Genomic DNA, 13,727 nt, shown 5'->3' on the forward strand with positions numbered 1-13,727 from the left:
GAAGAAATTTTATCAGAAGAGAATTGATTTCTTATGCCTAAACAAACTAAATAAACAACTCTTTGTTTTTATGACTGAATAAACAAACTGACCTTAAAGGATAACACAGTGTCATACTGTTTTACTTTGTTTATATTTGGCGGACCCTGCCACCTTTCTAGCTTCGGTCAGTGTTCTGGGGACCCTATTTTCCTCTGAGAACAGCTTGTTTATTCAGTTATGGGAAGAAAAAAATAATTCTGAGTTGTATTATTACCTCATTACTTCTGAGCTTGAATTTCTCTTCCAAAACTACAAAGAGCAGCTTTAAAACTACAGTATTTTAACATACAAACCAAAAGGAAAAATAACACCTATCATAAATTAATACGAATATTCTACAAATCACTTTATTGCAGGAATTACACAGTATGGGATCCGGAAAATATACAATGTCAAAGTTTTTCTGTTTGTTAATTAGTTAAGATTACAGTAATCAAGTCTGTTTTACGATGGCAAACACTGCTAATACTCTTTATACTTCAAGGAGCAGTTGATCACAACACACAAACAAAAACAGGTTACGGTCAGTGTAGAGTAACTGCGAACAGTGAATCTTTCTATAGCTCAGACACAGCCTTCCTCCGACTGACGAAGACTCAAGTTATGTCCAAATATTAAATATTAAGGGATTGTTAAGACCTTATGAAGCATCTCAACTTGCATAGACACATGTAAATATGCAATATTCTCCATGTCCTCATCTGTATGTGTTCGACTTGAATGGACAAAGATAGAACGGGGTGATGACCTTTCACTCTGAACGAAAAATCAATTTTGCCTTAAGAGGGATGATGACAGTAAAACACAAACGGCAACGGTCAAGTACATGAGCAAAAAGGCAAGTACATGTTACATGAAAGTATATATACATGTGCATTTCTTTGGGATCAGAGGAATAGAAGTATTTGGTTCGCGTTAATCCTTTAAAGGGCAACTCCACCAATTTTAAACTTTGAAGTGTGTTTACAGGTCTTGGGGGGTTACTACTGCATAAGTGAAAACAATTGTATAAAGTCTTTTGTGGCTTCAGAAGAAGCTAATAATCTGATAAATTGGCTCCAGTGATGTCACTCAGTGGTTAAGTTGCATTGTGGGTAATGTAGGCTGCAGGTTTGAAAATGGAAAAAGAAAAAGAATACATGCAAATAAAAAATACGACATCTCTGGTTCTGCTGCATCGATTTTGATCATTTTCCCAAAACTTTTCATAATGAGTCCAACAGTGTTATAGGAGTAGTTATAGGAAACATGGCGCCTACACTAGCCACAATGCAACTGAGTGCACAGTGGCATCACTGGAAGGAATTTCTCAGATTACATGCAGCTTCCTCTGGAGCCAAAAAATGCTTTACACTACTTTTTCACACATGCAGTAGAACTCCCCAAGACCTGTAAGCACACTTACATGTGTCAAATCAGTGCAGTCACCCTTTAATTCGCAGCTGTTATATTCTGACATAGTAAAGGTATAGGTAAGGTGATGATTTTGTCTATTTGTTTGTGGTTGAGCAAAAATATACTGTATATGCAGACATCACAAAATACACACAGCTTCCAATAATCCATTCATATATGTACACTCACACATTCATTCACACACACACACGCACACACACACACCAGCCGATGCTATTTCAGTGCTGTTTTGTATGTTACTGTGGCGCTGACTGTCAGACGCTGAAACACTGTTTTTGGATCAAATGGAATCTCACTCAAGTCCAACATATTCTCATAAATCTTATAAATAAAAATGGACTTAAAAGCACACAAAGTAATTCAATAATAACCTGAGGAGAGTATGTTGAACTGTTTCAGAGAGGAATGCATCATATTTACAACAGAGTGATTGTTTTATATGTGTGTCTGCAACATTATGGTGATTTAGCGAATGACCAGTAACCAGTGGTGAGTCCCATCCTTTACATTAGTATGTTTAAACAAGTTAAAACGTGTGAACATCTATAATAATACGTGACTATATCTTTGAATGCTTTGGTGCTGACAGATTAGAAAAAACAAAATGGAATAAGGCAGATAAGTAAGAATAGCACCTGACACACGCAAGAAACCCTTTCAAAATGAACACCAGTTTACCAGTTTAGGGGGCATGTACTCAGTGCAGAGGTAAACTGGGTGCAATTCTTTAGAGACACTTTGTGATCATGTTAGTTAAGTGTTCTGCATGGAGCAAAAAGGCCGCTGTGTTTGGTCGCCACCTTCTGAATTGTAATGTTCAATCTGTGGTTGTTCTGCAAACCACATCTCTGTCCCTCTCCTCCTCCTCCTCCTCCAACATGCAGGGAAATAGCACCATCCTTTGAAAACAGGAAGTAAAGGCAAGTCGAGGATGTCAGCACACGTGGTTTTGCTCGCAGGTTAGGACGGAGGGCTGTGGTGTTTGGGGTTTATGTCCTCTTCATGCACACCTGACAGCGGCTTATGTGTGTTCGGAGGCTGCCTGCTTTTAGTGTTTGCGGGACAGGTTTCCTGGAAAGGAAGATAGAAAGAAAAACATCAGACGTCCACGAAGAATACCAAGCTCATAATGTAAATGTGGAGGAGATGTGAAAATAAATTGTCAAAATGGCTCTGTCTCTGATTGCCTTAAACTGATAATTTTACCCTAATCCTATCCAATCATCACTCCTCATGCCTTCACCTAACCGACCCAACCGTCAAAGCCAAAACAATATCTTCTAAAGGTAGGAGCAGGAGGAATAAACAAATACGTCTGAGCTTGAGTGATTCTGTCTTACGTAAACATCTCATTGTCTTCGATGGTGGCGAGCCAGAAGCTGTAGGAGTTGGCGTAGTAGTTGCAGGTTCCACGTCCGTGACACTCGATGAATGGAGCGCTGCGGAATTCCTCCAAGCAGGAACCAGGAGAGGCCAAAGCCTGGCCCGAACCCTCAGCACCAGCACTGGTGTGCTACACAAACAGAATAGCTCATTAACCACCAAATCTGAAAAGAGTTGTTTGATTTCTGATATGAAAAACTGTCCATGTGTCCATTACTTTGGGGGGTTTTCATGCATAGATTTCCATCACACATCGGTTGGTGACCTTGTGTACCTGGTTAGATGCCAATTGTTCTGGAAGAACAGCCAGTTGGATTTTTTTTGTCCATGTCCAATAATATTCTAGTCGGACCCGCTCTTACAAACCAGGAAATGTTCCGATCATATTATTGCTTTGAAGCAACAGACATTAACAGACTAGATTCACTGCAGTAGGTGCCCTTTTTTTAAATTTTAAATATAAAAGATATTATTTTCTTCTTGTCTTTCAACATTTGCTTACATAGTATATTCACATTAACTCCTCTCCATCCACTGCACCTCTTAATATAGTAAAAAACAAAAATCATTGATGAAGAAAAACCTCAAGAGAAATAACATTATGTGTGTGAGCATTCTGCTTGATCTACTTTCTTGTGATGAGAAAATATACGAAAATGCAACAAAACAAAGTCTTCACAAAAGTGGAGAATGCCTCCCAGATTCTACTGAATCATCACAACTTTGTTGACATTTATGTATTTTTTAACGTTTTTAACTAAAGTTTCTCTTAAAAGTGATTTTAAGTCTTGATTTCACTCTTTTACTCAAGTAAAAGCATTGGTATACTAACAATACAAATAGTAAAAGCATTCATTATGCCTATTTCAAAATAATGCGTTACGTATTACTGAATTATAATTGCTGATGTATGCAATGTTAATTTTGCAGCTGGTAAATGTAGAGCTATTTATATATATTTTTAACTGCTGGGTAGCTAGTGAATTTCTCCTTGGGGATCCTCTTATCCTCAGTGTTACTTCATAGTTTATATGTTGATTATATTTTGTGTTATTAATCTGAATCTGCAGATTAACTTAAATATAAATGAGGTAGAGTAAAAAGTACAATATTTCCCTCTGAAATGTAGTGGAGTAGTAATAGAAATTAGCAGAAAATGGCAGTTCTCAAGTCAGTCCTGTTTTGTCTTACCATGACAAAGGAATATCCGATCCAGAGAGAGTCCCAGCCGTGAGGGCACGGTGGGATCATGATGGTCTGACTGTGAATTGCTATCACCATGGCTGGGGCTTCACACACAGCACACCTGCACACACACAGACACACACACAGACACACAGGAGCACAATATGTGAGTGTTGAATGAGTATCAGATATACGTAAAACTGAACAGCATTGGTAGAAAGGCTGACATACCTGCTGATGAAGGGTTTGATGCTTTCACCAGTGATAGGTGCCATGCTCATGGGCATGGGCTCAGGGGAGGTGAGCCAGTAGGAGTAGTCGTTACGGGAGGCAAAGTTGCACACGTTGTTGATGTTACAGAACAGGAAGGGCATGGGGCTGAACTTCCGTAGACAGCTGCCCGCCGTACCTAAAACGCAGATCAGGAAGATGTATAATTCATCCCACAAACATTCCTCTTGTTCTCCGGCTCATCTCTTTCTTTTTCTTTCTTCCTTTCTTTGTGTCTTTCTCATTTTGTGTTCCTCACCCAAGTCTTGTCCGTGGGAGCGCTCGTTGCCCTGAACATACAGCAAGGAGTAGCCATCGTATATGATCGAGGTTCCTTCAGGACACTGCGGAATATCCACCGATTGGCTGTGACGGGTCACCAAGAACCCGTGATCCATGGAAGACGGGCCAGGTGGACCCACTTGACCTGGAACACCGTCAGGTCCTGGTGGGCCAGGGTGTCCTCTGGGTCCTAAAGACAAGGAGAATTTAATAAGTTATGACCGCGACATCACAACAGCTCGTACACCTTGCATTACTGTGAGTGGCTCACCCTGCGGCCCCGGCAGGCCAGGATCTCCTTTGCTTCCGGGCTGACCGTGATATCCAGGGATGCCATCTTCACCTTTAGGACCTATTAGACCCGTCACACCTGAAAGAAAAAATTATGATGCTGTTAGCAGAATGGATGCAGAGGATGGGTGGAGCACGAGACAAATGATAGATCACAGGGGATAACACAATTTTAAGCAAAATGTCACCTTGCTGTCCTTTCTGTCCGGGGAGCCCAGATGGTCCCTGAGGTCCTGGTAAGCCTTGAATCCCAGGGAATCCAATGTCTCCTTTGATGAAGATGCTGGGGCCAGGAGCACCAGGGGGCCCATCATTGCCTGAAATAAACAGTATCATTATAGGACATGAGTAGACAATGAGTGATATGTTGTGTATTTCATCACTTTGAAGGGTCTCCCCTCCTTTTTATACCCTTTTCTCCGGGGAATCCTCTGTCTCCAAGTTCTCCTTTGAATCCCAAGTCCCCGAAAGTACCCTTTGCACCTAGAGTTTTTTATTCAAAAATATTTTAATTGTCACTTATCTAAATAAAAACACATCTTTCCGTCCATATTTGCATAAAAACACATGCTTTGTTTCACTCGACTATCACACTGTACTCACCTGGGAAGCCAGCGACACCTTGCACTCCTCTCTCTCCCTTCTGTCCGTCGATACCTGGAAGACCAGATTGTCCCTATAATACACACACACACATCCAGACACACACACAGACACACACATGTACATACAGTTACACAAGGCATGCTATTAAGTGTTTCGCTGAAAACTTGCTCGAGTTAAACAGCATTTTTGCAGCATTTTTAACAGAACTAATATGCATCATCTCTAAACAGTGTATAACATGTGCAGCTTAAGTCATGTTAAACAGCCTCATGACATACAGGAAGTCCAGGAACTCCGGGGTCGCCCTTGTGTCCCGACTCTCCCTGAAAACCGGGGTTACCCTGGTCTCCTTTATCCCCCTTTTGGCCTTCTCTGCCTGGCACACCAGGGACTCCAGGTGATCCTGTGACTCCTGTTTGATAAAGACAAGAAGAAACACTTTTCACTTGTAACAGTGGCTCTAAAATGTACATTTTGGAAATAATCATTCAACTAATACTGGCATGTCATGTATGTGGCATACCTCTTTCTCCAGGGTTTCCTTGTTCTCCCCTGTCTCCCTTAGGACCCTCTTGCGAGATACCTGGCAACCCCCTCTCTCCTGGCTCACCCGCAGATCCGATTAAACCTGTATGTCCCTTGTCGCCTTTGATGCCCGGGACACCTGGATGACCTGGAGTACCAGGGAAGCCGGGGATGCCTTTATCACCTGGCGAGGGAAAGAGAAGGTCACATGATTGAACTCTGTTTTTTGTCTCCAGCGATTGAGATATGAATCAACGATGGAAAGGCTCTAACCTTTGATACCAAGAGCTCCAGGTGGACCTTGGAAACCCCGGCCAGGTAAACCTGCAGAGAAGGATGGATTGAAAGTCATTGAGAAGCAGTTTCTGTAATGTCTGGATTGGTAATGAGGGGCCTGCAGAAAAACAAAATCTAAACCTTAAAAACTAATGTTAATACTTTCTAATTAGAGCTTGTGGCTTCCAGTACTTACGTTCTAAAAAACCCATCAGAACGTGAATAATTGTATTAAAATGTGCATGGAAGGATTTGGATGAGGGTGCCAGACACTGACCTGGGTCTCCTTTCTCCCCTGAGGATCCTGGGATGCCGTCCACTCCAGCCTCTCCCTTCTCCCCAGTAGGGCCGGGAGGTCCCTGTAAGCCACCCTCACCTGGAAGAGAACAAGAATACACACTGATTATTAATTCTTAATTACCATCAAGACAAAATAGGCAGTTTCTTGTGACAGGCCTTGATAAGTTAAGCATTCCCTGAGCTGTCACAGATGTTTGTGGAAAAACCTGGCCGCTGATCTTCTTACATGATTAAGGCCATCTTTGTGAAGTAAAGGATTTATTTCATATTTCAAATTATTGTTGTAATTAAAAAATGTGGGGACTTACCAGGCCGACCTTCCTGACCAGGGTCTCCTGGAGACCCTGGCAGCCCAGGCGTACCCTTCTCACCTGGTATACCTGGCTGACCTGTACACACACCAGAATAAGAACTCACATGGAATACCAACATGTATAGTTACTATATCTGGTGTAGTATGTGACAACACAGACTGAAATCTGACCTGTATACCCGATGCTTCCTTTCTCTCCCTTGGATCCCTCCAGTCCTGGCTTGCCTGACATACCCTCGTGACCCCTCAGACCCTTATCTCCTGGTGTTCCTGGGAATCCTGGCTGGCCTTTCTCACCCTGTGAGAGTAGAGGATTGGAGAGAAATGCTAGGTAAAGACAGGTAGGTACTGAGGTTTATTAGCGGAGCACAATCAGAAAAGAAGAGTGCAGAGATTGTATATATGACAGTAAAACATTTCCATTTCCATCTCTGTTGTGCACCAGTTTATAATCTTGACACAAAATTATCCATAGGTTTAGTTACATTAGAAATTCAAAATGTCAAGCTTCAAACTGGCGATTTTTAGTCCACACAAGAAGAGAAGAGCAGTCAAGCTCGTACAGCCCCATGACATCGCTGCTTATGTTCACAGAACTAATGTTATGAAACATAACCGTTGTCATAGCTCTACAATTACCTTTTCTCCTGGATGTCCGGGGATCCCAAGACCTGGCTCACCAGCTAATCCCTTGTCTCCTTTCTGCCCATCTGTGCCTCTGAATCCAGGATGTCCCGGAGTACCTATATCTCCTTTAGTACCCTTTGGACCAGCCAGACCTGCACAAACACACACACACAAGCAGACAAAGTTCAGATATTTAGAGGCGTGTTTCTCACAGTTTAATGTGAAATTTAGGTTTTCTCTTGCTTGAAATATTCACAACTCAGCTTTTTTACAGGACAAAATGTAAAGTTTGTAATACACACTATACATGTTCAAATGGATGCTTCATTTGAGAGTTCTTACCTGGTATGCCCATCTCTCCTACACTGCCTTTCTGTCCAGGTACTCCGATTCTGCCAGCCTCTCCTGGAAAACCGGGGTCTCCTTTCTCACCTGAGACACATCAGTGAGTTTGAAAAGTTAATTTATCTTTTTTCCCCTCCATTTTCATCAGATGACACAGAACATGGAGAAAGTTTACTCAAAAATTAGGGTTAATTTAAATGTTAAGGACAAAAAGATGATTATCACATGAAATCAACATGTTAGAAATATCCTATTTAAATAAATCTAACACATTTGTTCAGATGGTCACCTGGTTGTCCAGGTGTTCCAGGCTCTCCATCTTTCCCTGGCATTCCAGGGTCTCCAGGAAGTCCACGGAAGCCCTTCTGTCCAGTGAGCCCAGGGTTACCTGACAGAAAAACAGTATTAAAAGCCCCATTTAGATATGTACATCTTAACCTATGTGTAAATATACAGGGTCACCAATGGCCATGTTTGGAGCGCAGCCCCCATGTGACACATACGCTCTTATTGAGCCAAAGGCCAGTGTGTTGTTTTATACCTCTGTCTCCGAGGTCTCCCTTCTCCCCCTTCATATGCTCCATGTCAACTTCACTCATGTTCCCAGGAGGGCCCTGAAGACCTGTATCTCCCCTTTCTCCCTTAAGACCAGGCTCTCCAATATCCCCTCTTGGTCCGGTAATACCAGGATCACCTGAGAGAGTCGGTGGGGATGAGAAACTGTTATTGCTGCTGTTAAACCTAAATACAACAACTAAAAGCGTACGAGACAGGCTGAACAAAGCAAGAACTCTATAAAAAGTTGTTACAATTTGGTCGTCCTCACCTCTATGACCAGGATCTCCAGGTGTACCAGGTGGTCCAGGCATGCCTTGTACTCCTGGTGTCCCAATAACCCCCATTTCACCTTTGGGACCTGGCAAACAAACACACACACACACACACAGTGAGATTACTGTGAATAAAACATATTTACATTACATTATGTAAATAAACCAGACGGATGTAATTTTTACTACAGTATTTAAACTTAACTATAACTTCATGTTACACTCATCACTCTCCTGCTCTGAGTTTCTCTTTGTAACCGAAATTCCTTACTCATTCACAATTTCTAATTATTTCCACTCAACTACTGTCAGTGAAGCACTTCCTGCACAGATGTTTCACATTAAAAGCCTCCCAACAGCAGCCCATACCTGGCAGGCTTTTAATGTGAAACATGTATAGGAAGTTGAAAGATGTAATGGCAAAGAAGATGTAGTGACATTATCTCCGAAATAAAAAGGTATTTCTGATAAAAATAGATCTCAGAGCAGCATGGTGAATGAATTCATGTTGTAGAAATGTACATTATATTGATTATGTTATGGACTGTCCTTTATTTATTTGTGTAAATGCATCAAGAAACAAAACAACAAGAAAACACCCTAAGACAGTGAAGAACCCGACATCAATGAAAAGGTTTAGTTTATTTATTTATTCATTTTTTCATGTGAGTTTGTTTTCTGTTCGTCAGTCTCACCTTGATGTCCAATCAGTCCGTCCCTGCCTGGTAAGCCTGGTGGCCCTGGCAGTCCTTTATTACCCTGGACTCCTGGGAACCCAGGTGCTCCTGTCTCTCCCTGAGGCCCCGGCATGTCCAGACCAGGTGTACCTGGAAAGCCCTTTTCTCCCTTTATACCTCCCTGACCTGTTCAACACACACATACAAATATATGTTTAGTTGTAGTAAGAAAAAGTGCTACTAATCACAATGCAATCACTGCATTCTTTTCATGTGTCTAGTCAAGTGTCCGTCTATGCACAACAGCAGAACCAGAAACTGAAGCCACTACATGGAAGTCAGCCTCTGCTAATCTTATTATTTACTCCTATGCTTTTCTTTCTGTGACATGTCAAAATTTCTTTTGTGAAAAAGTTGTATGTTGACTTTGTTCTGACCGAATGGTCCTGGCTCTCCAGGTGGTCCTTGGGGTCCAGGAGCTCCGGGTGAACCTTTTCCTGGGGCACCTTGTAAGCCAACCTGTCCAGGAAGTCCTGGAGGTCCCATGTCACCTAGTTTTAAAGATGAATGAAAAACAATGTTGTACGTAGACGTAGAATGAATTGAACCAAGCTTCACTTCAGAGTTGATCCAATTGTCTTGCAGTACCTTTGATTCCCTGAGAGCCTGGTGGTCCTGTGCCACCTTCTTGTCCGGGAAAACCAGGTAGTCCAATGCTACCCTTCTCTCCCTGGAAGCCAATAATTCCTTGGGGGCCAGGCAAACCTTTGGGACCTGGAAGACCTCGTCCTGGTTCACCCTGCGAAGTATAGAAATAAGCAGTGATTTGCATCTCAGCTCTGGCAGTGATGACAGACTGGTGATAGTGGTTTACATGGCATTGAAATCTCCAATTTGATCTTATCCATGAAACAGTTTTCTTGTGTTTGTTGGATTTGAATTGTGCTGTATAACAATCGCGCTTTGAGATCAATAGACTCTAATGTTCCTAAACAAAGTCTTCTCAAACACCTGTTGCACAGAAAACTAAGATCTTTCATCATCATCAAAACCAGGATGCTAAAGCATAATATCTGCATGTGTGAAACTCTAATTCTAAATTGAAATATAATGCAGAGAAAACAAACCTTTTGTCCAGCTGGACCAGACTGACCAGTTAAGCCATCCTGTCCTGGTCTTCCTGGTTCTCCTGGTAATCCTGGAGCTCCTGGAATTCCACTGACTCCTACAAACATGGACGAAAAATGTCTCTCATGTTCTGCTCATGTACATGCACTCTATCATAGTCTGTTTACATTTTTCCTCAAGAATACATGTGTATTTTGAATGTCTGTGATGCATCTATGAGGAGGCGGGATGGAGTCAACATGGAGTAACTTACCTTTAGGACCAGTTGGGCCTGGAAATCCAATTCCAGGGGGTCCTTGTTCACCCTTGGTTCCACGGAAACCTGCCTGCCCTGGGTCTCCAGGCAGGCCTCTATCACCTGGAGCCAGCAACATGTTGCACGGTAAACAGGAATAATAACAAACAATCTTCACTTATATGTCTCCACAGTAAGTTGTTTTTGTCAATACATGAAACTGCATGATGCTAACTGGCTCCTCCACTAAATTTCTAATATTATTTTATTTATCAAAGGCAAGGTTAAGTTCACAGATTCATCTTCAAAAAACACATTTCAAATCAATAATTTTTTTGCAATGGAGTATGAAGGACACCAATGAAGGACTAAGGTGCTACTCACCTTGAATTCCAGGTCTGCCAGTGTCTCCCTGTGATCCAGGTACTCCTGGAGGTCCAGGAGCGCTCACACCTTGACCTGGCTCACCTTTTATACCTGTTGGACCCAAGTCATATGTTATCAATAAATAGATGTTAAGAAGCTATAAGTATCATATGTGCTGTCAGCATTTGTGGCTCTGTGCAGATCTCAAGCGTACCAGGTCGTCCAGGAGTTCCAGGAAGACCCGGTCTGCCATGACTACCCTTCTCTCCAGGCTCTCCATGTCGACCGAAGCCTGGCAGACCAGGCGGACCCCTCTCTCCAGGAGTCCCGATGAGACCCGGGTCCCCACTTGGCCCACGCTCACCCTTGATGCCCTCTTTGGCCTGAGAGCAAGATGAGAGAAAGGGGAATGAGTAGAACAATGCATAAAAGCTGAGTAAAACTGAAACACAAGGTGAACTTGCTAATTTCACTTGCAGCAAAGGGTTTTAAAAGTTTGACAGGCAGTTTCACTCCACAAAGGGTCTCTCTCACACACTTACCGGTTCTCCTTTGAGGCCAGGTTCACCTGGGATGCCAGATCTTCCTGGCTGTCCATCCAGCCCTGGCTGCCCTGGTGTTCCAGGAACACCAGGCAGACCTTTGTCACCCTTCAGACCAGGTGCTACGAAAATGTCCCCTGGCTCGCCAACAGCACCAGGGGCTCCCATCAACCCAGGGGTGCCTTGAGAACCCTGCACGCAAGTCAAAAATTGTGTCACACTCTGAGGAAAATATCAATGACATGTTTTCTTTTGGTCCATTTTGAGGGGTCAACTGTGAAAACACAATCAGCCAGTGTCTCTGACATTAGTCTACTCACAGTTCTTCCGTGTTGTCCAGGAGAGCCAGTCTGACCCTTTTCTCCCTTGCCGCCCACTGCTCCAGGAGGTCCTGCAGGTGAAAATGTACATTCAGTACTCAACATAGTGGATGTCAATACACTGGAAGAAATATATATTAGAATGTGAGGTATAAATCACAGAAAACTCTCCAACAAAAAGCCATCTTTACATCATAACCCTGATGGTTTTTGGGAAATGGCACCAGAAATTTGGTGGACAGTCACCACTGTTTCATTTGCACAAGACCACTGTTCACTCACCTCGATCTCCTTTAGGGCCCTGGGGCCCAGGTAATCCAGGTAGGCCAACACCTTCACACTGAACACAGGTATCTCCCTTGTCACCTGAGGGATAGGTACAGAAACATCAATTAAACCGGCAAAGGACAGCTTTTTTTCTGTGTTTGCGACATCGGCGCCAACAGTAATACCACAGGGAAACACTAGGAGGGGGAAAGTTGGAAAGTTGTCTATTTCCGCTTTAAGTAATATAAATATGATGGCCTTAACATGTAATTCAGCAGCACCACTTTATGAATTTATTAAAAAAAACATTTTATTATTGGTTAAACTTTCAATAGTAAACAGTAAATAGTAAGAAATACAGGCTACTTCTTTGTAGTCTGTGAGAAAAGTCCCCAGACTCCCTCTAAAAATCGTGCAATTTTGTGAATTGTTGAGTTAGAAGACACTTCATAAAACTTTGTAATGCTCTCCCAAACAAATTCTTAAATATTTGGGAGTTCTTGTAAATTTGGCAAATGTTTTACATCAAGTTTTATCATGTGTCCCAGCAATATCCACTTGTGATCAGATCACCCAAGATGCATGTTAACGCCAAGTGTTGGAATACGTTGACTGACGATTTGCATTGATCAAATTTTATTATAGACATTCGTACCTTTCTGTCCCAATTCCCCTTGTAACCCTGGAGGTCCAGGCGGTCCAGGAGCTCCTTTCTCGATGTCACATGAGTTAGGGTCAACTGTGCACACACACACAAACTCATTAGGTTATTAAAACATTTATAAGTGTCCCACGTTATGATCCTTGGATATTTAATGATCATACTTGGTTCTCCAGGTGGTCCCGGGGGGCCAGGGTTTCCTGGTTGACCTGGAGGTCCAACGAGAGACTCTCCTTCAATTCCTCTGTCTCCTTTCTCACCCAAGTCTCCCTTCTCACCCCTCTCTCCACGAGGCCCTTCAATGTCTCGGCCTGAAGTACAGAACAAGGAAGCCGGTTAGTGTGTTATTCAGCTTTGTACGTGTCGGACAGACATGCAGCAACATTGTGCGATTTTACCTGGTGGACCTGCCTCTCCCTGAGGACCAGGAAAACCTGCAGAATTAAGAAGAAACCAAAAAGGAAGAAAGAACACGGTTATCATTGAAAGTTATCCAAGGTAGGTGTTTATATGTACTGTATGTGTTTCAGTGTATGGATGTGTATCATACAATGGCCAACTATACCTTTTTCTCCTGTTAACCCTGGGAGACCACGAGGACCAGCAGGACCAGGGGCCCCATCCCCCTAAAATAAAAAAAAATTACAAAGCTTAACGACGAATGAAGTTAAATGAAGTTTTATTTCGCTAATCTACCTAAATGCAGATTAGTTGACTGCTGAACTTCCTACCTGTTCTCCTTCTAACGCTGACTATTACTGCAGAACTTTATTATTGCTATTTAAATAACTGTGAAGAAAACATCGATGGACAGGTGGGTGCAGTTTGAAAAATGTGGAC

The 13,727-nt window shown here is 42.5% G+C and overlaps 1 protein-coding gene across 1 annotated transcript in view; it reads right to left on the minus strand.

The window, feature by feature from the left end:
- Positions 1–367: 367 nt before the first annotated feature.
- The window catches only part of col4a1 (collagen, type IV, alpha 1), a 42,051-nt gene continuing 28,691 nt past the window's right edge, over positions 368–13,727 (minus strand). The window contains exons 19-52 of the mRNA XM_084361916.1: positions 13,453–13,513; positions 13,286–13,321; positions 13,052–13,198; positions 12,882–12,965; positions 12,242–12,325; positions 11,960–12,030; positions 11,640–11,831; positions 11,312–11,480; positions 11,116–11,208; positions 10,750–10,854; positions 10,496–10,593; positions 10,017–10,167; positions 9,806–9,919; positions 9,387–9,554; positions 8,688–8,777; positions 8,403–8,555; positions 8,151–8,249; positions 7,859–7,948; positions 7,529–7,668; positions 7,061–7,187; positions 6,885–6,965; positions 6,554–6,652; positions 6,274–6,324; positions 5,999–6,184; positions 5,754–5,887; positions 5,473–5,545; positions 5,281–5,352; positions 5,058–5,186; positions 4,850–4,948; positions 4,556–4,768; positions 4,258–4,435; positions 4,033–4,147; positions 2,799–2,971; positions 368–2,529 (exon numbers count right to left, since the gene is read on the minus strand). Coding sequence (XP_084218042.1) covers positions 2,448–2,529; positions 2,799–2,971; positions 4,033–4,147; positions 4,258–4,435; positions 4,556–4,768; positions 4,850–4,948; positions 5,058–5,186; positions 5,281–5,352; positions 5,473–5,545; positions 5,754–5,887; positions 5,999–6,184; positions 6,274–6,324; positions 6,554–6,652; positions 6,885–6,965; positions 7,061–7,187; positions 7,529–7,668; positions 7,859–7,948; positions 8,151–8,249; positions 8,403–8,555; positions 8,688–8,777; positions 9,387–9,554; positions 9,806–9,919; positions 10,017–10,167; positions 10,496–10,593; positions 10,750–10,854; positions 11,116–11,208; positions 11,312–11,480; positions 11,640–11,831; positions 11,960–12,030; positions 12,242–12,325; positions 12,882–12,965; positions 13,052–13,198; positions 13,286–13,321; positions 13,453–13,513 — 3,957 coding nt within the window. The 3' untranslated portion in view covers positions 368–2,447. The remainder of the gene's footprint in view (positions 2,530–2,798; positions 2,972–4,032; positions 4,148–4,257; positions 4,436–4,555; positions 4,769–4,849; positions 4,949–5,057; positions 5,187–5,280; positions 5,353–5,472; positions 5,546–5,753; positions 5,888–5,998; positions 6,185–6,273; positions 6,325–6,553; positions 6,653–6,884; positions 6,966–7,060; positions 7,188–7,528; positions 7,669–7,858; positions 7,949–8,150; positions 8,250–8,402; positions 8,556–8,687; positions 8,778–9,386; positions 9,555–9,805; positions 9,920–10,016; positions 10,168–10,495; positions 10,594–10,749; positions 10,855–11,115; positions 11,209–11,311; positions 11,481–11,639; positions 11,832–11,959; positions 12,031–12,241; positions 12,326–12,881; positions 12,966–13,051; positions 13,199–13,285; positions 13,322–13,452; positions 13,514–13,727) is intronic.

Source organism: Pagrus pagrus (genome assembly GCF_965226575.1).
Source record: "Pagrus pagrus genome assembly, chromosome: 9".
NCBI classification, from domain to species: domain Eukaryota; kingdom Metazoa; phylum Chordata; class Actinopteri; order Spariformes; family Sparidae; genus Pagrus; species Pagrus pagrus.